This window comes from Carassius auratus, chromosome 10, assembly GCF_003368295.1.
Source record: "Carassius auratus strain Wakin chromosome 10, ASM336829v1, whole genome shotgun sequence".
Taxonomy (NCBI): Eukaryota; Metazoa; Chordata; class Actinopteri; order Cypriniformes; family Cyprinidae; genus Carassius; species Carassius auratus.
Window position 1 is genome coordinate 6,940,954 of NC_039252.1, and position 23,105 is coordinate 6,964,058.

Below are 23,105 nucleotides of genomic sequence, written 5' to 3' on the forward strand. Positions count from 1 at the left end.
ATTCTAATTCTAAATAATTTGTAACAATTAAAATCTGTGATGTAGAAGAATTAGATACAAGGGCATTTTGTATTTGATATCAGGAAGCAGTGCTTACAACACTGTGTTGTTAATGCCTTTTGTGTTGTAAATTGGTACGTTATGATGCAAAGAGTGAAAATGTTCCTTGATAGTGAGCACTCATTTTGTTTGTGTGAACAAAAGAAGCCCGGGCTAGTTTTAGCATTATTATATGTAAGTAATATATTTATATATGTAACAGATAACCACAAACAACTTATTTAAATTCAGATGAAATAGTATAGTGCAGGCCTGGCACTAAAAGGTATGAAAAAGATTTTTCTTATAAAGACTGTTTTTGTCACTTTATCAATGTTTTCTCTAAGTTTAATTTTGGTGTATTTATTAATAGGAATGACATGAACTTGCACCTGGCAAGGTTTTGGATACATAACTCTTATGTATGATCACGCTGCAGTCAGGTGACGGTTTTTGCTTGAGGGAGATGCTTACAAAATGAACTTCAGATTGCGCAACATTTGCTGTCAATCATGAATGAGTCAAACACCTCACAATATATTACCAAACACTTTTTCTCTCTGGTTCTGGCTTTTGAACTTGCAAAACGACCACACTGGTTTCACAACGTGTCTATTCGCCTCCAGGTCTGGACGAGTTTCTAAAGTCTCATTCCAATCTCTGACTAAGATCTTAGATCTCATAACAGACTAATGGATTATTAATGGAGTGTTCAGAGAAAAATTAAACTGAAAAGTCAGTAACATCTTTTAAAACTGTCTCTGATAATGATACTGAATAGCAACCTTTTCAAAGTTTCCTGAAAGCCTATGCATTTATATATATATAAAAACAGACTTTGTGGGTCACTTCACAGGACTCAAAAATGGGTGAAAATTAGATTTTTTTATTTGTATTTTTAGGTTTTAGCATTGTGTCCTCATTATTCATTTCGACACATTTCTGTTCTTCACAGTTCAATGTGAGGACAATCACGCCACAGGATAACATTTGACTTTGAATTAAAAAAAAAAATACAATAGAAGTCAATAAATCAATGATTATAGACAAACTCAAGTGTTCTTTGCTCTCCAGTCAAATGATTTTTGTTGAAAACATGAACAGAGAATACAGAAAGCAGAGATATGCAAAACCGAGAATTTTTTGCAATGATATGCTGATGATATGAAGTCTATGTACTGTCAGACTTCGTTAAATTTTATTGTCTTTTGTGATTTAAAGGGAATGAATCCTAACATGCATTTGTTCGGCTTTTGCTAATCTCACCCTACATGTTTTTTGCCCACACGCACCTCACGCTAGCTTCACTCAGCTCCAATAGATTTGTTTAGAATTTTAAATAAAATCATGTTCATCTTTTATTTGCTGTCAGAAAACAGGCAATGGTTTGTGGTCAGTCTTCAGTGTCACACGATCCTTCAGAAATCATTCTGATATGCTGATTTGCTTCTCAAGAAACATTTCGGATTATTAACCGTGTGAAAGATGTGGAAACTGTGGTACATTTTCTCAGGATTCTTTGATGAATAGTTCAAAAGAGCAGCATTTCTTTTAAAACAGAAATCTTTTGTAACATTATAATTGTCTTTAGCATCGCTTTCATGAATTTTATGCATCCTTGCTAAATAAAAGTATTCATTTCTTTTGAAAACTACAACAAAAAATCTTACTACTAATCTACACACATACAAATAACGAGTCCACCAGTAAAAGTGCTTCTATTTTCTTATATATGCTTCAAGTTTTAAGTTAGATTTGAATCCAGGTTTTAAATGTGGTCTCAGACTTCGGGACCTCACTGTTCTCAATTGGTAGTTTTCAATAAATAAATAGGATTATCAACTTTAAAAAGGAAAGGAGAAAACTTCCTATAATTTTCTTTTAGATAACAAAGTACAGTACTTAAGTATAATTTTGTTTAACAATAAACCTCTTGACATCGGCTATTAAAGCCTCTGGTCAATGACTAGTTAAGAGTAAAGGCTGAGATGAATGCTGACATCACTGTTTGCTTTGATTCTACGGTAAAAGGACAGATTTACCTTGGGTCAGGTTGTCCTGCACTATAAGGCTGATGTATTGTCACCATTTACAATCTATCACTGAGAACTGAGAATAAGTTTGTGAAGCGATTAAGCACAACAAGGCATGAGAGCACGAACAGCCGTAGGTCTGAAAGCCGCCAGAGGACGATCTGAAACAGGCCATTTCTCTCAAGTTGTTGCATTACGATATCTGCTAAAGTCTAGTAATGAAGCGAAAGGGAAGGGGGGATCGGTCAGAGAACCAAATCGCCTGCTTTTCCTATCTGAGGAGGCATGGGCTCTCCTAAAATGGCTGCTATCAGAGCCTCCGGAGCGCTGACGGGGGACACCGGGCTCCGTGGACTGAGAGGACTGAGGGAGGGAGAAGTTAATGTGTCTGGAGAAACCAGACGCTCTTTCTTGGCGTTGGCTGAAGGGCGCGGGGAGGAGCTCTGTGCTGGGCCATCGCGGGGACGTGGGCACAGACTCAGAGACTGCAGGGAGGGAAGAGGCGTCCCGGAGAGCGCTGGTACGGCGGGGCTGCGGCTCCGCTGGCGCTTCTGGTGATGCCGCTTGCTGCCGTGGTTTCCAGGGCTGGGGCTCCGAGAGCTGGGGACCAACAGCACCAGTGTACTGTCATCTTCAGAGCTGACGTCTGAACTGTCAGAGCGTGAGCGACACGCTGGTGCAGGCGGTGTGGACATGGGCAGCTGCACCTGTGAGGAAAAACAAAGAGGATGAAAATAAAAAGAATATACATATAAGTCATACTGAAGATTTCAGTGGTATGTGTTATCAAAAGCATGTTTCCATTCTCAATTACAATGAATGAAGAGATTTTAAAGAATAATAAAAGTGGTCCATATCACTTGTGTGCAGTCTTCCAAAGAAACAATGGCTTTATGTTAGGAAAAGTGCTCAAACATTTGAGCGTGGGACTAGCAATGCCAAGGTCATGGGTTTGATTCCCAGGGAAAGCAAGAACTGAAAAAAAGTGTACTTTGAGTGAAATGTAAAGTATAAGTGATTCATTAGGTAATCATGTAAATAATCAGATAGCAAAATATCTTATATTTTCTCGTTTCAAGTTGGCCCTGTCATGGACCTGTAACCATGTAGATTCTGTCTTGTTTTGGTCTCAGTCTAGATTTAGACTCATCTTACTTCTAGCCTCAATCTTGACTCTAGCTCAACCTTCCTGTGATCTCAGTCCAGACTCAGTCTCATCCCTTTACAGGTCGCTATCTTGAGATCAAATTAAACCTTCTTCTGGTCTTAGCCTGGACTCAAACTTTACCTCCTTCTGGTCTCAGTCTAGACTCAGACATATCTTTCTTCAAATCAAGTCAAGTCAAGTACAGGTCTTCTTTATTGTCAATTCTTCCACATGTACAGTACATACAGTACTGTTCAAAATAATAGCAGTACAATGTGACTAACCAGAATAATCCAGGTTTTTAGTATATTTTTTATTGCTACGTGGCAAAGAAGTTACCAGTAGGTGCAGTCGATTCTCAGAAATCAAACAAGACCCAGCATTCATGATATGCACGCTCTTAAGGCTGTACAGTTGGGCAATTAGTTGAAAGGGGTGTGTTCAAAAAAAAGCAGTGTCTGCCGTTGACTGTACAAACTCAAAAGTATTTTGTACAAACATTTTTGTTTCCAGGATTTAGCAATCCTGTGAATCACTAAATTAATATTTAGTTGTATGACCACAGTTTTATTTTAACTGCTTCACATCTTTATGGCATGGAGTCAACCAACTTGTGGCACCTCTCAGCTGTTATTCCACTGATTCTTTAACAACATTCCACAATTCATTTACATTTCTTAGTTTTGCTTCAGAAACAGCATTTTTGATATCACCCCACAAGTTCTCAATTGGATTAAGGTCTGGAGATTGGGCTGGCCACTCCATAACATTAATTTTGTTGGTTTGGAACCAAGACTTTGCCCGTTTACTAGTGTGTTTTGGGTCATTGTCTTGTTGAAAACCGTTTCAAGGGCATGTCCTCTTCAGCATAGGGCAACATGACCTCTTCAAGTATTTTAACATATGCAAACTGATCCATGATCCCTGGTGTGCGATAAATAGGCCCAACACCATAGTAGGAGAAACATGCCCATATCATGATGCTTGCACCTCCATGCTTCACTGTCTTCACTGTGTACTGTGGCTTGAATTCAGAGTTTGGGGGTCGTCTCACAAACTGTCTGTGGCCCTTGGACCCAAAAAGAACAATTTTACTCTCATCAGTCCACAAAATGTTCCTCCATTTCTCTTTAGGCCAGTTGATGTGTTCTTTGGCAAATTGTAACCTCTTCTGCACATGCCTTTTTTTTAACAGAGGGACTTTGCGGGGGATTCTTGAAAATAGATTAGCTTCACACAGACGTCTTCTAACTGTCACAGTACTTACAGGTAACTCCAGACTGTCTTTGATCATCCTGGAGGTGATCATTGGCTGAGCCTTTGCCATTCTGGTTATTCTTCTATCCATTTTGATGGTTGTCTTCCATTTTCTTCCACGTCTCTCTGGTTTTGCTCTCCATTTTAAGGCATTGGAGATCATTTTAGCTGAACAGCCTATGATATTTTGCACCTCTTTATAGGTTTTCCCCTCTCCAATCAACTTTTTAATCAAAGTACGCTGTTCTTCTGAACAATGTCCTGAATGACCCATTTTCCTCAGGCTTTCAAATGTATGTTCACCAAGTGCTGGCTTCATCCTTAAATAGGGGCCACCTGATTCACACCTGTTTCTTCACAAAATTGATGACCAAACAAAGGGGAAATATGAATAATCAATCATAACTAGTTATGATTAATTATAAATATTTAGATTAACATTTAGATTAATACTTACATATTTATTTGACCTCTCGGTGTCAACTGTCTGTCAATTCTAAGAACGTTAATTTCCTGGTTAAGGAAGAATAACTTTCTTACTGTACAATACTACTCAGAGCATGTAGCTAAAATCTGCATGATTAGAGACTTCAGTTATGAGCAAACAATGAACAAACTCAAGTGTGATACGTGTCCAAATCCACTTTTGCAATTTTAACGATGGAAAAACGGACTGTGCCCCGGGACACATTTTTGGAATGGGTTGACCCTATTCTCTTAATAAGTAATGGCCGGAAAGTTCAATAAAGCAATCGGAGTGTCATCTTCCATTCCCTTTAAGTGCAAGATGTGCTTGCGCCAGGGCGGATCGCTTTTTATAATATATATGTGTGTGTATTGGCACTATTATTCAATTAATTATCCAATTTAATTTATCATTATAAGTATAAGTAGTAATAGGTTGAATTGCAAATAGGTTTGAGTTGGTCTATTTTCAGCTTTTTAAAATAGCAATGTGCCAGCAATGGGCCTGAACACACCTCTTTTTTTAGACCAGCACGCCCATGGGCGCACAAACAGGCGCAAATGAATTTGCTAAATGAACAATGTGGCACTGGATGGGAAAATGCAAATGGTGCCGGACTGAAACTAGCAAACACACTTGTGCTGCGCCGGGTGTATGATAAGGCCCTAAGAGTGAGGTGAGACAGACAAGACGATGACAGAAGAGTTTCAAAACAACATGTGCCTGTTTTAAAAATATTTTGGATTTTGAAAAGCCTGTTGACTTCTGCCATTTATCTAAGGTGATATTAGGCATTAATTTCTTATTTATTTGTATGATGAGTGGGGCGGGGCCGAGAGCCACGGGAACGGAGCGAGGCCAGAGGAGTGATTGGAAATGAGCGACACCTTCGACACTCACCGTTCTGGAGTCCCACGGAGGAGATTGGAAGGATAGAAAGGAGGATGGACGACAGTGAAGGACGAGAGAGGACCAGGCCTGGGCTTTATTTTATGTTTGGTTTTTATTTGTGAGAGACAGTCGTCTGCGAGGAGGCTGTCGCGCTGTTTTGTTTATTTTGTAATGAAAGTTTTATTTGAATGTCCGTTGGTTCCCGCCTCCTTCTTCCTGTGACTGTGAAGCTTGTAAAGTGTTACAATTTGGTTCCACAGTGTTTGCTCAATTTTATTCAAACTGTGCATTTATTTTTTTACATCATGTATGCCAGTGGTTTTCAACGCGGTGGTATTGCAGGTGGGCCGCCAATTACTTTTAAAATAAATAATAATATTATTAATATTTGTAAAAATGTCTAAGTCATAACTTAACAGCATTTCATATATATAAATTAAATAACAAAAAATTTATACGAAACTTTTACTTTGCTTCCACTATTTGAGCTATTTCAGAATAAACCACCAATTTATCTTAGATATTTTTGCTGCATATGCTACAGAACAAATTCAAACATGCATAAATGGGTTTCAACGTGTTCCTGACTGTTTGCTCCGCTGACTGTCTATTCGCTGCCGAGCTCTGCCTGGATTTGGTTTTCCCATTTTGCTGAGCGGTGCCAAGCCAGAGTTATTTTCCGTTCATGTCCAGTCCATTCTAATTTAATTAATCAAAATCACCATAAAATCACAATTTAAGTGTGCATAATTTCTAAATCGCTTTATAGCACCATTTTCCGCGACCCTGACCTCCAGCAGTATGCTATCCAATCCAATCAGAACGCAACACCTCTAGCACGAGAACAGAACAGACTGGGCATATGCCTAACTCCAGGATCACACACTGTCTGTGATGCGTCTTTTTTCCGAGCCCATGTTGACGTATCAGAGCGTTCAAACTGCACGCGGTAAAAGGCTAAAAATAAACATGTGCAAAAATAATTAATATCTAACACATGAGCATAGAGAATTTTTGTGAGTGCACAAGACGCAGTTTAAGTGAGAGAAGACACGTTTAAAGTGTGCACACTCTCTCCGCGCAGAGCAGCGTGCATCTGAGCAAGCACGTCTGGTTTTGTGACAGAGCAAAGGAAATCTGCGTGCTTCTGCAACTTCTGCATAGCTCACACATACTGTATACACACTGCAAATGGAGTATGTGTGAACTTGTATAATGTATAACAAATCTTTTTCAACACCTGAGGCACCACTACAATTAATTAGCTCTATGAACAATGCATGGCAAAAAAGGGAAAAAAAAGTCCCTGCACACGGATTTATTAAAAATTTTTTTGCCATAAGTCTATAAATTTTGTTACACCTATAGTGATTATTTTGACTTGTGTCTGTTCTAGAGACGTTACAACTTTTTGATAAAGCTCTTATTGGTTTTCTTTTGAAAATATGTTTCAAATTCATCCTGAATGCATTTAGCATATATTTGTGTCCCAAAACAGTTAACAATCTAGCTTCTGAGTACTAAATTATTAACTTAATATTGGGGTCAGTTAATTATTTGCAGTGGGCCGCACAAAATATGTGCTTGGTTGTGTGGGCCGCGAGATGAAAAAGGTTGGGAATCACTGATGTATGCCATGTCTTCCAGCTTTCTTATTCGTTTGCTAATAACATACATTTATTTCATAATTTATTTATTTCACAGTGTTTACTAAACTTTAGTAAACCATACAGCATGGCATATTTTTATTCATTTTGTTAATAAAAGTTCTGTTTTCTACATTGTATTTAGCAGATGATGCCTAATTTAAAAGTTAAAGTAAAATGTACATCATGCATTTAAGCTATTTAAAAGTGAAGTAAAGTGAGAAAAAGAAGGAAAACCCAAACTAAAAACAACTGTTTGATGCCACATTTGTCACTAATTTGAAAGTGAAAGTAAAATTTTACAAGCTTTTACAGGCTATTAAAAGAAACAGAAGAACAACAGTATTAGTTTTTGTGTCAACTGAGGTTTTTGAGTCTATTATTGTGGTCTAATTTATTTCTGATTTAACAGTCCATAATCAGCATGTTACACGTGAGTCAGTTTCTTTCTGTCTAAATGGGCATTTTTCTTACCAGAAGAAGCTTTGCCAGACTTATCTTACATACGGAATGTTGCATGTAAACATTTTTATCACAGTGGTTTCGGTTTCATTATGATACCAGTTACACTGCTAAAACCTGTTTAAAAAATGGCAGAACATCGTGTTTCAAACTGCAGTACTTTTTGTCTTATTTCCATTGTGTGGCATCTAACATCTACTTTGATATTCAAATGAAAAAACAGAGTCTTTATGTTTGTAATTTGTGAATGCCCAGACACAAATCAGACTGCAATCAATTCTTCAAATGTTGACAATGGCAATGCCAGAGCACAATGACCTAGTCATCTTGCCCTACAACATGCTCGGAGCTACTGAGATGTGCGTTTAAACTAATATTAGCATTTGATATGAGATGAGAGTGTAGCTGTGTGAGAGCAGTGTGAACCTGAAATGGTTCTGTCACTCCTACGATGCTGTTGGTGTTGTTACTGTAATATCCCAGAATATATTCCCCCGGGTCTCTGGGCAGATCCTCCTCAGAAAACGTCACCTGAAGGTCATGAATAACACAAAACATTAAGGATAATGCTACTCAGCACTGGCTACTCAATAAATCTTCTTTGTTAGTAATAATACTGTTTGGCCAGCTTTCAATCCAAGATTATCCTGGAACGATTTGATTTTGGGATTAAAGCATTGTCCAGTGCACAAAGAGAGACGTAAAGTTCAGGGTCAGGCTGATAGTATCTTTCAGATCTCATCACAACTCACGCACACGACTAACAAAAGAAATGTCATACCTGTGTCGACTGCTCAGATTTGGCCCATACATATGCAGCGTAATCCTTGTGGTGCCTAAATCCCACCTAAAACAAAGTAAATTGAGTATTTAAATAATTGAATTATTTAAGGTGCAGATTTTGTGGAGGGCTGGAGGTGTATTTAATTAACCTTTAAGGAATTTAATCAGAGAGTGAAATTTGCTCATTAAATCACAAACAGCAGATAAAAATACTTAAAAATGAAAAACAATATAAATGAAATCAAAAGAAGAAAATATCTGCAGTGTATCACAGGACGGGAATATACATTGCTCTGAATATTTCTATATAGATAACGAACAAGTACATCCTGGTCAAGTTGCAAGCTAAACAACAGAGACTTTTGAGATTGTGTCTGTGGTCCATAATTTATGGCACCCTGTTCCCACCATGGGATAAAAAAAATGGTATCTCACAAATTATAAAAACTAACTAAACTAAACAAAAAAAAGTGGAAAAGTCATATTTATGAGATACACTGCAAAAAAAAATGATTTTCTTACTTAGTATTTTTGTCTTGTTATCTATTATTATGTAAACATTCTTCAAGATGCTTTTACTTGAGAAGTGAAAGTGAAAGTGACGTGACATGCATATTTAGAATTCGTGCTCTGCATTTAACCCATCCAAAGTGCACACACACATCAGTGAACACACACACACCCACTCCTGGAGCAGTGGGCAAGAGCACGCACACACGCACACACTAAGCATCATGATTTATGATATACCATAAAGATAAAAAATGAACATTTAGTTCAAAAATATCTTGCCAATGGTTTAAGAAAATTACTTTTAATTCAAAGGCAAAACAAGATCATTTGTTTCTTGTTTAAAGCAATGGAAAAGAAATGAAAGAAATTTCTTGCAATTGACCTCTTTTTGACTTTTGACTTTTCTTCTCAGAGTTTTGAGTTTATATCTCGCAACACTGAAACAAGACAGAATTATGAGATATAAACTCTGAACAGTGGGAAAAGGTTACAAATACCTTTTATTATTATTACTGTTATTATTATTTGTATCCTGTGGTGGAAACAAGCTTCCATAATAATTACACCATGGGCACTTCACATTCATCAAAAACAATTAATAACATATTTAGTGAATTTTTTGTGCTGTTAAATGTATATATTTTTTCCATGATAAAAATATGCAACAATAACTGCATAAATAATGTATATCTCCTTAAAAAGAAAAGGCTATGCTTCCGTGGTTCTTTCACAACATTGCTCTGTTTGTTTGTTAAATTTTCCTGACTTGCTCAACATAGTAACACTGGCTCAACCAATTGCGTGAGTTTGGGGGCGGGACTATCTATTCATTGACCAATAGTAGGCAGGGAGAATGTTTGGGAAAAATGTCTATAAAATTATTATTGTTGAGAAATTGGAGCACACAAGTTCACACTTTACCTTTATTTAGATTAATAGAGTTTATTACACCTATTATAATGCCACTGTGGTTATTAATATGTGTAATTTGTGAAAGTAGTTTTATGTGAAAATGCCTTTCATTTATTACCTTGTACAGTCCCACCCAGTCCCATGAACTCCTCTGAAAGCCATGGGCCATTGTGAGTTTAACTGTAGCATCAGAGAACTTGGTCCATTCCTTCTCCACTTCCAGTGTCACTAATGGTAGGTTCACCTTAAAGGGAAACTGAGCAGGACAGAGGAAGATGGGACAGAACCCTAGAATCATCCGTAGGGATTATGAATATAAAAATGAAATAAATATTACATATAATTTATATCAACAAACAAAAAAAATAATTTGACTGTATTAGCAGTTTGTCTGAGGCCACAAGGAACTTTCTTTAACTCGTAAATGCTGATAACAGATACCTCACATGACAGGCCTGAAATACATCAAGCACTGCTGCTCACAGACTATATCCAGTGTCTTTCCTGCCAGGTTTAGACTCACATGCAAAGAGAAGAGGGCGGACACTGGCTTGTGATCACTAATAGTGAAGCCCATATGACTGCGGTAAAAGTGCTGGGAAACTCTGGTGGCTCCGCCCAGCCATGAGGTCAAACCCCGCTGGAGTGCAGAATAATGGGATGGCACGGGGGAGCCCGTCCTGCGCAGACGCCACAAGATGCGGTCCGTCCATGCAGGCTTCCTCTTTTTTGCACTAGGAAACAAAGCCAGGTTTAAACGAGAGTCCAGAGAAACATTAAAAATCATATTTAAAAAAGCATAACAGACCTTGTGTCATAAGTATGTGTCCCCACATCAAACTTGTAAGTTGGTGGGAAATCGAGGGGGCCTTCTATAAACCCCTCCAGAACAGATTCGCTTTTTTTCGCCATGTTGAGCTGTGACAAAGACGAAACAAAAAGACAAAATGTTCTTTCACTTGATCTGTTTAACAACAACCCAATCTAGCAGACATCACAACATATGGTGTGTGCACATGCCCCGAAGAGCTGAATCCGGCCGGTTTGTTTATAGATGTAGCACAATGACCTCTAGTGGTAACAGAACGAACAAAAAAAGGATCTGTACATAGACATCTGGTGTTATGTGATTGGGACGAGCTTATCTGATATGTTCGACATTGCATCACCAGTAAGATCTGTACATACCCTTGAAATCACATGCACCTGCACAATCAGTTTCCTTTATGGCCCTGTCCCAAATGGCGCACTTAAATGTAGACCTTGTTTTATGTTAATTTTATGATTCAAATGACTCTGTATAACCACATCCGTGAACATTTCTAAATTAGGGCCTCTCTTGTTTAAAAGAACCATTAAAATAGTACTTATGGAAATTATTTAATTTTTTTAAGAGTATAGTTAAGTGGGAACTAAATGTAATGTTTTAGTCACTTTTTGCATGTTAATTAAAATTGACATTTATTACAGTCTAAATGTGCACTAAAAGCAATTTTTTTTGCTCCACTTAGTAGGACTTCAGCACATCTTAATATGCAACTTTTGTTCTATATTTCTATTCTACTGCAAGTGCACATTTAATACAACTAATTGCACTCGTTTTTCTCCAGGGCTGTGATGGTCTCCAAGCAACCTGTGACTCTCTAGCTCTTTTACCTGATCTTTCTCCCACAGCAGAGGCAGTCTGTCATTCTCAATCGCACTTTTCACCACGTGAATGTCATAACCTTCGATTCGGAAGTTCAGATCACCGAACCAGAACACCACACTGTGGAGGATGCAATCATTTCCAGTGAACTCAACAGGTCAAAGTACAAAGTGTAATCTGTATAAAGCTTCTCAGATTAATGCTCAAATACAGATCAAAAGACTCTATTAAAAGAACGTTATAGTTTAAATGCCTCAACCTAAACAATGTTGTTCTGCAACACATTTCTTACATATTGTAGACTATTCATGCATAAGTAAGCCTAGGCATCAAAGATATGTTTTTTTTTCCAGGTACCCACTCGTGATCCAGCACACCCACAGCCGTGCCGCCCTCGAACTGCTGCTGCTGCAGGATGCTTTCAAAGTCCTCCATCCGCTGCTCCAGATTACGCATGTGAGCCGGCAGGTGGCAGTTGAGGAAGCACACAGGGTGTCCGAAAACCATCATGCGTGCACTTACGCCCCCTTTATTCCCCTGAGACAAACATATAGAGGCAGAGGATAATGGGAAGACATTAATAATACAGCAGCTCTGGGCTCCATAGTAAGGTGTGTTTTTTTTTGGTGCCTGACCTACCGGTGAAAGAAAGAACAACATTATTATAGAGATAATTTACTCACCCTAATGTTGTTCCATACGATTATGCTCTTTATATTTTTCCATGGAATCAAACTGAACATTTTCCCTATTTTCTTTTCCGTATAATAACAGTGTATAGCAACCACAGCTGTCAAACTCCAATGAAGGACAAACATTCAATTGATTGGAAAGGTTGGTATTGGTTGAATTAATTCACGGCTTTCACAGAACGACTCGGAATGACATGTTGTTTATGAATGAACTTGAACTGAAATAAATTGAAATCTTACAATTACGTAAGTCAAATAAAATAAAATTAAATTAAAGCTATTTAAAAATACATAAAAAATAAAAATGACAAAAACATCAAGATTACTAAGAATTAAACTATATTCAAAATATTAATAAAAAAAAATAAATAAAAATAAAAGCTAACTCAAAATATTAATTAATATTATTAGCTACTTCACTGCTGACTTACATTTAACATTTACAATTTAATATTTAAAATAATGTAAAAACCTAATACTTCATATTTATATCAAGGTATTATTGTTGTCTTTTTTTCCGTAACAACTTGATAAAAGTAATCTCATGCAGTTTTAAAAAAGGAGGATAAATTATAGAACAATGCATGCATGTCCTTTTTGGACCTTGACAGACATTGCCACTCTGAATAATTGTTGGAACATGAGTAAATGACAGAATAATGTCCACATTTTCATTTGTGAGTGAACTATCCCTTTAAACACTGTGCTGAGAAGGACGGGTGTGCTGTGCAGTCAAGGGTGAAATGAGCTGTGCAGAGACCTGCAGTTTATTAGCAGCGCTGCTGGCTGCAGTTCCCACGGGTTGTGCTCTGTCTTTCTGGGTAACGCGCTGCTGTGTGTGTGTGTGTGTGTGTGTTCAGTCTGCATGAGATCAAACAGAGATAAACTTGATGTTTGTGTGTGTGTGTTTGTGCACTGGAAGACAGATCAGAAACAGAGCTGCTGCGTGTCCTACTGTGCCCTACTCAAAGGAGACTGCAGAATGAGCCTGGAGCCATGCTGACAACAACACACACGGGGTCACACACACTCGCTGTCACATACACAAAAACATGCTCGCAGTCTCATTTCCACACTCTCCCCTTGACTCCGCTTTTCCTGTCATCTTCAAAGACATCACACGGTGGGAGTCGTGACATTATGCAGATATCTGATGTTTGATATTAAAGTACTAATGCAGCACAACAATCACTGATCACATAAGCGTTCAGAAAGAAGACATTCTTTCCCAGAGGTCTTTGCTCATGCGACTCACCCAGTAGCCTCCCAGCCCAGTGCGAGTGCTTTGGGTTTGTACTCCTCTGAGGAAGGGAAGGTGGCAGAATTTGGAAAACACCAGTAAGAAAACCCCCTGCATCCTCTGAGATGCCACCTAGACAGAAATGAACACATTTCAAGTTGAACTCCTCATCAGTGCAGTTCATCATTATTAAGATTTAAACAAACCAAGTCCAAAAGTATACTTCAGTTTTTATGCATACGTTAGACACATGGCCTGTTTTTAACAATAAATATTTTAGTGTGTTTTAGTCAGAAAAGAAACTGAAACAGAACAACAAACAGCTCCTGGAGATGCAACAACAGATGCTCAGGTTGACTCATGTAGGTAAGGCTGTTAAAAAATAGTTCACCCAAAAATTTAAATTGATTCACCCTCAGACCATCTAAGATGTAGATGAATGAGTTTGTTTCTTCATCTGAACAGATTTGAAAATATTTAGCATTGTACATCATTTGTTTACCAATGGATCCTCTACAGTGAATGGGTGCCGTCAGAATGAAAGTCCAAACAGCTGATAAAAACATCACAATAATCCACAAGTAATCCACACAGCTCCAGTCATAAAGTGAAAAGCTGTGTGCTTATAAGAAATAAATCCATCCTTAAGGCATTTTAAATTTAAACCGTCACTTCTGGACAAAATTTCAGTTCATAATTCATAATAAGTGAAAAAGTCGGTCCCCTGTTGTCCTCTTTTTTGCTTATAAATATTGCTTGATCTGCACATATTCCTCTGCTGATTCAGAAGAGATGTTTTTTTTCACAGGAGAAAGCAATAATATAGATCAAGGCCTCAGGGACAATATTTTGGCTGAAAGCAATGGTTTGAAGTTAAAAACAAGAATGTTGTAAATTACTGTGATGTTTTCATCAGCTGTTTGGACTCTCATCCTGACGGCACCCATTCACTGCAGAGGACCCACTGGTAAACAAGTGATGTAATGCTATATTTTTCCAAATCTTAGATGACCTGAGGTGCCAGTACATTTTAATTTTTGGGTGAGTATAATTCTGAGATACACACAACTCCAGTTTAAGCAACTACAAGTGCCCCAGGGATGGTAATATTCCCCAATTTGGTGCTTCAGCATAAAAGTTAACTATGCGATGCATTGATTTGTACTACATTGATGCATCATTTCTAACATGTTCGCATTGGTAAAAAAAAATATTTTAAATATGATTATTAGTTATATAAAAGTGTAATATCTGTACCATATTGAATTACATAGCATCGTTCTTTTCATTGCATCGAATTGTACAGTGTTGAATCGAACAGAAATTGGATCGCTTGCATCGTAAAATGGGTGAATCATATCGTATTGCACAACATCGGTACCTGCTTCATATATACATTTAATGTATCATATCATTGGCTACATACATCGAGATTTGTATAGAATCAGCCTCAGTTATGGAGACGCAAACCCCTAATGTGCGCTAGAAAATATCATCCAGTGTCTGCGCTATTTCTCTCCAGAAGTTCGGAGCAATTATTTTTTTGTTGTTAATTAAGAGTTGCATGTATCTTTTAACTTCTTCACATGAGGGCTTGTCAGCGGGGGTGTTTATATTTGTTGCATCTTCAATAGCTTGTCATGGTTCACTCTCATCTGTTTCTTTGCTGGTCAGTGGATAAACCTTGTGGATAGACCCCAGAAACCTCCTAACAGCCATACAAAACACACCAGCAAATGCACAGCAGCAAGCTAAGAACTTATCAGAACATTTTAATGGCCACATAGCAATATGATTTATTTCTTTTGTGCAATACAGATTTTTTTGAAGAATTTAGGTAACCAAACAGTTTTGGTGACCATTAATATCTTCTTGTGTGTTTAGAACATCATGAGGATGTGTAAATGATGAGAGCATTTTTCTTAGGTCAACTGTCCCTTTAAGCCAGATATGCATTTGATTTACTGACCAACACGTATCCAAAACGACTGAGTGTGTCCATGCAGAGCTCACTCCACTGGTCTATGAAGAGAGCATCTTTGAGCCGCTTGTTTATCATAGAGTTTACTTCCTGCAGTCTAAAAAGAGATAAGCAGGAAAGAGAAAGACATGGGAGAGAAAAAAAAACAAGAAAACAAGGACAAACAGGAGAAGATGGCAAAAAGGACATGGAAATCAGAAAACGCAGACAGAGCACACAGAGAATGTAGTGGAAGGAAAAATTAATTCAGCAACAATAAAGGAAGGTATCAAACTGAACAATGCTACACATTCTTACCCGACAACCACCATGTCAGTGCTCCCATTTTCAACACCAGGTCCAAACAAGGAAGTGATGTCATCAGGAGGTATACCAGAGCCTACATTCCATGTGACAATATGAACTCTGAAAGGAATAAATCATACTGTGCACTTAATGTACATTTTTAAATAGATTGCATGAAATGTTTGTTATATATTCCTTAGATAGGCAGCTATTATACATATATTATTTATGACTGGCATTTCGCTCAGTTACTCTTATTTATGGTTTATATATATGTGGTGCTACACTAGGTTTTGCATCAGGGCTGTAGTTTTAAATCCGTGGTCATATTCTCCTTTGCATTACGTCATGGTAATATGAGTCATCAAAATTGCTCAAATCAAAAAGCCTGGGATAAATGTCACCTGCTGTATTTAATAGCTTCCAAAACAAGCTGAACGCTTTTAACTAATTAGAGCACATGCGCGATGAGTAAACAACATCACACATTATAAGGGTTCTGTCTATGCTGTCAAAGATGACAAGCTAAAGGATCCAGGAGCACATTCGTGTGTCTAGGAATGCTGCCAGCTCAATGCTCTCGTGTCCATTCTGTCACCAGGCTCTGAGAGCTTGAAGGGAAGAGAAAATCTCAGCTGGTATGAGTTCTTTAGGTTTATTATGTCTGCATACCACTAACTCAATCACTAACTCAGTTAAAGACCACAGAAACCCTCGGACCACATCTAGCAAGTGTAAAATCTGAAAGGCTGTCACTAGGGCGGACTTTCATGGCAATGGCAGTGACCAATAAGCTTCTCCGAGTGCTGGAGACCCGATTGTCCTGTTCCGATTCAGAGTCTTTCGTCAGCAAATGCAAAATCACATATAAGATTTGAGATGTCGAGTCAGCTAATGGGATGCTGCCTTAAACCGACAGATTCTCTGCCCTCAGGCCAGTGGTTATAAGCAAACCCAGCAGAAACCCAGTGACTGAGTGACTGCAGTCAAATCATATTATATCACTGGGACTGAGAAATGTTAAAACAACAGCACACTTCAGTAGTGGCTCCCGACCGTAGATTTAGGTTGGGCAGATTCTGGGTCGTAGCACTAATGTATGAAAAACATTTTGTAAGATTTACATTCTTTAGATTTACAGAATTCAGGACGAGATGTCTTTGCGTAAAGGGGTGGTCACACTAGACTTTGAACCAGCAAAAAAATGTGGACGCCGCTGTGAATATGGGCGGGAGCAGGATATAGCATCAGGCACCAAGGTTTCCCCTCAGTTATCACAACATGGATTCCTATGTGCTTGTACTGTGTCTTTTGCGGCGCTCGCTCTCTTTCTCACTATCTCTCTCTCTCTCTCTCTCTCTCTCTCTCTCTCTCTCTCTCTCTCTCTCTCTCTCTCTCTCTCTCTATATATATATATATATATATATATATATATATATATATATATATATATATATATATACACTCTGCAATAAAAAAAAATTATAAAATGTGTCCGCATTCAAACTGTCCTGTTTCCACTGACTCCGTGGACCATGCAGCTTATTTTATATTTGATAAGATTTAAGATAGGACGCTGCTCTATGGCTAAAATTAGCGCTTCATCCATTTTTGAATTTCTGTACAGAGAGGTCACACAGTGACGTATCAATCATCTACTGGTCACACGTCTTCACATGATGTGGCTTCGCAAGTCAGAGTGAACTTGCTAGATTGAACAAATGAATGAATTTTTTTTTTATAAATCAGTGTACTCACTAATTTTGTTGGTGAATGATCATTGTTTTAGAGTAATTTGGTTGTGTGAATAATTCAATGACTCATTCATTCTGTTCATGGATGATCAGTGTTTTAAAGCAAATTGGTTGTGTGTATAATTCAGTGATTTGCTCATCAAGACAGCCCCTACTTTTGTTAATGAATGAGTTAGCATTTTAGCTGACTTGTTGAATTACAATGGTCATGGCATTCACTTGTCCATTAAGATCATAAGATCCCACAGTCATTTTAGGTTTCAGAAGGGTGCTCACAACAAGTGTCCCTTTGAGGTGACCATGCACCTTTGATGTACTGAGACGAGTTTTGCAGCAGACCTCTACATGACAATCAAAGCAACATTATGTCACTAAATTCTGGACTTAGAGGAAGACCAAAAGGTCTAAGGCAGGGCTTCTCAAATCTGGACCTCGAGATCCACTTTCCTGCAGAGTTTAGCTCTAACCCTAATCAAACACACCTGAGCATGCTAATCAATGCCAATCAACGTCTTTGGGATCATTAGAAAATCACAGGCAGGTGACTCTGATCAGGGTTGGAGCTAAACTCTGCAGTGCATTGGACCTCCAGGACAAGATTTGAGGAACCCTGGTCTAAGGGTTCCATCTGGAACAAGGTTAAAGACAATAACTTGTTTTGTTTTTGAATAAAAAAAAAATCTGTGTTTAGGATGAATCACTGGAATAAATGACTCAATGACTCAGTCATGAAGACAGTCATTGTCGCCATCTACCGGCATAACAATGCAACCTACAGAAAGATCAGTTAAAAAAATTCTCACCAGTCCACAAACAAACTCTCACTTTTACATTAGCATTTTTTAATAGATGCTCAACCAGATACACGGTACCAAATCTAACTGTTGTACAATTATTGAAAAGGTATATAATGAGACTCACCTGAAATCCCCCTCTTCGCTGATGGTCTTGTTCAACTTCTCAGTAGTGTCTCCTGTGTTTGGTACATGTGCTTCAGGACTTGGTATCAGTGGAGGAACGGGGTTAGACAGGGGGCTGGGGTTTGGGCTGAGGATTGGTCTGGCGATTAGGTTATTGTGTGTGTTAGCACGGACAGGCTGTGATGGAGGGCTTGGAAGTGTTGGGGGAATGTTTGGGGGGTTGAAACCAAGTTGAGAGGCGGGGCTCAGCGGATTTTGGGGGCTGCAATAAGGTAATGGTGACTCGGTTGGGGAGTGCGACAGGAAATTGGACATTCCCGTAGCTTTAACCTGCAATGGAGGCTCAGTGGGTCTAGAGACTTTGATTGATGTCTTGGTGGCCAGTGCCGTAGGCCTGGGTCTACTGATGCTGATGCATCTTGTGGATTGTGCAGTGGAGTCTGATCTGGTTCTCTCCTGAATGGCTGGGTTTGTCTGCAGTGCCGGGGTCTGTCCCAACACTGGTGGGTTTCCAGCCATGACCGTCTGGCAGTGTGAGGATGTGGGCATTTTGCAAGGGTTTCCAAGCAGGGCTGAGACTGGTGGTTTGTGGCGTCCTAGAGCTCCAGTATGTTCTTCAGGCATTGGGCAGCTCTGAATGGGCTGCATTGGATCCATTTACCTGCGAAGACAATAAAGACACCCATGGAGGTGTTTAAGGAATGTTCCAGGTTCAATGCAAGTTTTTTGCTGGTAGTCAACATTAAATTGGTCAAAGACAAATAGTGCCCACAGTACAGTAAAATATATATTTTTTAAATGTATAAAAATTTAAATAAAAAACGTGCCAAGGCTTGAAGTTTGATCTTTCTCAAGGAAATATTTTTACTTAATGACTGTAAAAAGTATAAACTAATTTTCTATTTATATAGAAACAAATTTATCTTGAATAAATGCCATTAAGTATTATTAAAGGGGTCATATGACGTTGCTAAAAAGAACATTATTTTGTGTATTTGGTGTAATGCAACATGTTTATACGGTTAAAGGTAAAAAACAACAACAAATTAGCATAAGGTTAAAAACACATTATTTTCAACATAATGTACATTACTGTTTCTCCTCTATGCCCAAAAACACCACATATATTTTTACAAAGCTCATCGTTATGAAGAGCAAGGTGTGCTCTGATTGGCCAGCTATCCAGTGTGATGCGATTGGCATAATACCTCAAGCATGTAAAGTTACGCCCCTTAACACTGTGATGACCTAAACCGCAAATGCTGTAAATTGAGCTGAACTAATACTGAACCCAGAACATTCCTTTGATAAATGGTGGCATAAGCATGAAAGACAATGCAAAGGTTGACTAAACCAGGCAATAGATGCTGTGAATGCAGAGTAAGATTAGAGACCTGGGCTTGTGTGTCCTTCACACTCCTCTGCCTTCTCCCACGGTCAAAGACAGAGACTGTTGCTGTCTGCAGTGGACGACTGAAAGTGTGAAGAGCTTTGGATAGTAACCAGGGCTGAACATCCCCGCTATGTACCTGTCCCCTCTTGCTTTCTTCATTTCCTGAGACGTCACTGCTGACATCAGTGAACTACAATCAGCTAAGATCAATCCTTTTCTTTAAATGACAACTATGTACCCTCCCCTCTGTCCTGATCTACTTTCCTGTTGCTTGGCAACAACTTCCAGTCCCAACACCCCCCTTCCAAACATTTCCATTCTTTCCTTTTAACATTCCGGAATATTTCCTTTAAGAAGCAGGGTTCTGATCGATACGCCAATCTTTAAAGAAAATGCTAGGGATAATGGTCTTCACATTGCATTAGCAATGATGCCTCTTTCTCCATCTGTTGCAGAATAATAGCTCAGAGCTTTTACACATTGGTGTCTTGGGACAGATCTTTGGTGAGAAAACAGAATGCTTTCTCAAGTACTTAGAATCTTAGAAAACGTTATAAACATTCCTAACAGAGTTTAGCAAACATGGCCAGTTTAAACATGCATATATATATATATATATATATATATATATACATACACACACACACTTTTGTTTTCGGGGGGACATCCCATAGGCGTAATGGTTTTTATACTGTACAAACTGTATATTCTATGGCCCTACACCAACCCTAACCCTCACAGGAAACTTTGTGCATTTTTACTTTCTCAAAAAAAACTCATTCTGAATGATTTATAAGCGTTTTGAAAAATAGGGACATGGGTTATGTCCTCATAAGTCACCCTCTCCTTGTAATACCTGTGTCATACCCATGCCATTAGAGTTGTGTCCTGATATGTCACAAAAACATGCCCACACACACACGCTACATGGGGCAATTCATAACAAAATCACAACTTGACAAAACTGATAACTGTTTTGTTTATGGCTGATATATATTTATGCTAATCATAAATCTAATGTTTTTAACAGTAATTTGCAACACAAACGTCACAAATATATATACAAATATATTACCGGTAATCAATGTTTGATTTTTATTTTCACTGCAATTATTTGAATATACATTAATGTACATTATAGTAATTAAGTGTCATGTATAAAAAATATGTTTATTAAAGTTAATCAATGAAAAGATAAAAGGAAAACATTATTTTTTCCATGCAGTGAGGTAAGATAAGAGCTCATCTGCTCACACAGTATTTAGTGCACTGTAATAGGGTGGCATAGTGAAAACAGGTCATCATTAAAAATGTATAATGATGACATGGCTGAACAGAGCCAAGTCAAAAAATATATACACAAAATATAACAATATTTATTTGTTGATGGTATTTATTTTACCTTTTAAGCTTCTGCTGTTTAATGAATTACTTTGTGCTTAATTGTTTTAAATGTAACATGTCATTGGGGCATGCTGTCTTGAAAGGTCGTTAAAAAGACTAATGTCTATAAAAAAATTAAATTATAATAAAAAATGATACCTGCCATATTTCTCATGAGTTAAACAAGGTCACAGGTTCTGGAGGGGTTTATCTATATCTATATCTATATCTATATATATATATATATATATATATATATATATATATATATATATATAAAATATATATATATATATATATATATATATATATATATATATATGCTCACAATCATGATATTTCAAGTTTTCCCTTAATTGTTTGTGAGTATTACATCCTATTAGTCACAAGTAATAGAAAATAAAATAGAAATTCTGCAGTATATGCAAAATTTGTTTCTCAAGACAATAAAAATGTTTGTCTGATGGCACAGACAATTTAGTTTGAAACCATCCTTACTTTCCATTCATTCATTTTAATGAATGCTGTGTTTGTCATTATCAATAACAGGCTAAATATCGAACATGGCCTATTATTTTTTAATCAAGATGATTTTGACTAATGAATGATTACACATATATTGTGAGAAAACTGAAAAAGCAGGATATTTCACTTAAAGAAGTCAACGACTATGAAAACTGAACACATTAATAAAAAATATATATCATTAGGCTACATATAATAATTTATAAACTTTTCAAGAATCATTGAGTAGTCGTGTGTCGCAAGAAAAATATTATTTAAATATCTAACAAGTCCCGCTGGACATCAAATAATATCTCGAGTAGTCTACATAATAATCGTCATTTCCCCAAGCCAGTCGCGCGCCTAATGAACCGTTATCATGAACAAGGTCATCTGTCTTCGCTGGTCAATTAAGAGTCAGCAGATAATTCACCGTTTCACAAGCTGATGGAATGGAATACGTTATGGAAATGGCGAGAAATGAACGCGAGTCTTTTCGACAGACAATCTAGGTCTTTTTTAAAGTTGTTTGTCCGACGACACTTGTTTATACGCTGCAGTGCCTCGAGGTGAAGGATGTCACGCGCATCTCACGCGCTTCAAACAGAGGAGCGTCACGATAAGAGACTATCTCCAGTCATATCTGACTGAGTCGTCGACCCACGTCTCGTTTAAAAAGGACAATTAAATTGATATCGAAAGAATTCTTACCTGTCCTGTTTCTCTGCACCGGCGCAAGTGTGTGTGTGTGTGATGTGAGCGTCTCTACAGGACACACACACACACACACACACACACACACACTTTCACCGGTGTAATAATGAGTGATGGAGAGCGGATAACTTACGTCAGTCCCAACAGGACACGAGGAAAGGCAGCGAAAACTGTGAGTGAAACATCCTCAACACACACTTGACTAGTGATGACGCAAGTCGCCGGAAGCCCAGCCGCATCAGCGTGCGCGGAATGGAGAGGTCCACTCACACGTGGATGTTATTAACATGACAGGACAGCACAACTCACGAGAACCATTCAGACAATCAGTCAATAATGATCCTGATGATGAAGGTCCAATCAATCCACCTACATATCTGTAGGCCTATCATCATCCAGACCTATATTAGATACACTTATTTTTATTTTACAGTTTATTAAA

The 23,105-nt window shown here is 38.0% G+C and overlaps 1 protein-coding gene across 2 annotated transcripts; it reads right to left on the reverse strand.

Moving 5' to 3' along the window:
- Positions 1-914: 914 nt before the first annotated feature.
- inpp5ja (inositol polyphosphate-5-phosphatase Ja) lies at positions 915-23,038 on the reverse strand. 2 transcript variants are annotated; one of them, XM_026274574.1, is made up of 13 exons: positions 22,797-23,038; positions 18,671-19,330; positions 16,008-16,115; positions 15,699-15,807; positions 13,745-13,861; positions 12,159-12,334; positions 11,806-11,917; positions 10,958-11,067; positions 10,673-10,883; positions 10,268-10,405; positions 8,723-8,788; positions 8,368-8,472; positions 915-2,779 (listed from the first exon to the last, which is right to left on the reverse strand). In XM_026274574.1, the coding sequence occupies exons 2-13, from the start codon at positions 19,324-19,326 to the stop codon at positions 2,318-2,320; spliced, it is 2,370 nt and encodes a 789-aa protein (XP_026130359.1). In that variant the 5' UTR covers positions 19,327-19,330; positions 22,797-23,038; the 3' UTR covers positions 915-2,317. The 2 variants fall into 2 exon arrangements, with proteins under 2 accessions (XP_026130359.1, XP_026130360.1); XM_026274575.1 differs by lacking the exon at positions 22,797-23,038 and adding an exon at positions 22,661-22,738.
- Positions 23,039-23,105: the final 67 nt, after the last annotated feature.

Excerpts from the sequence above, each read along its gene's own strand:
- inpp5ja (XM_026274574.1), bottom strand. The coding sequence starts at position 19,326 with ATGGATCCAATGCAGCCCATTCAGAGCTGCCCAATGCCTGAAGAACAT. Across the intron at positions 10,406-10,672 it reads CCGCCCTCTTCTCTTTGCAT|TTTCCCTTTAAGGTGAACCT; the intron begins GTGAGTCTAAAC and ends TGTCCTGCTCAG. Across the intron at positions 8,473-8,722 it reads AATCTGAGCAGTCGACACAG|GTGACGTTTTCTGAGGAGGA; the intron begins GTATGACATTTC and ends CATGACCTTCAG.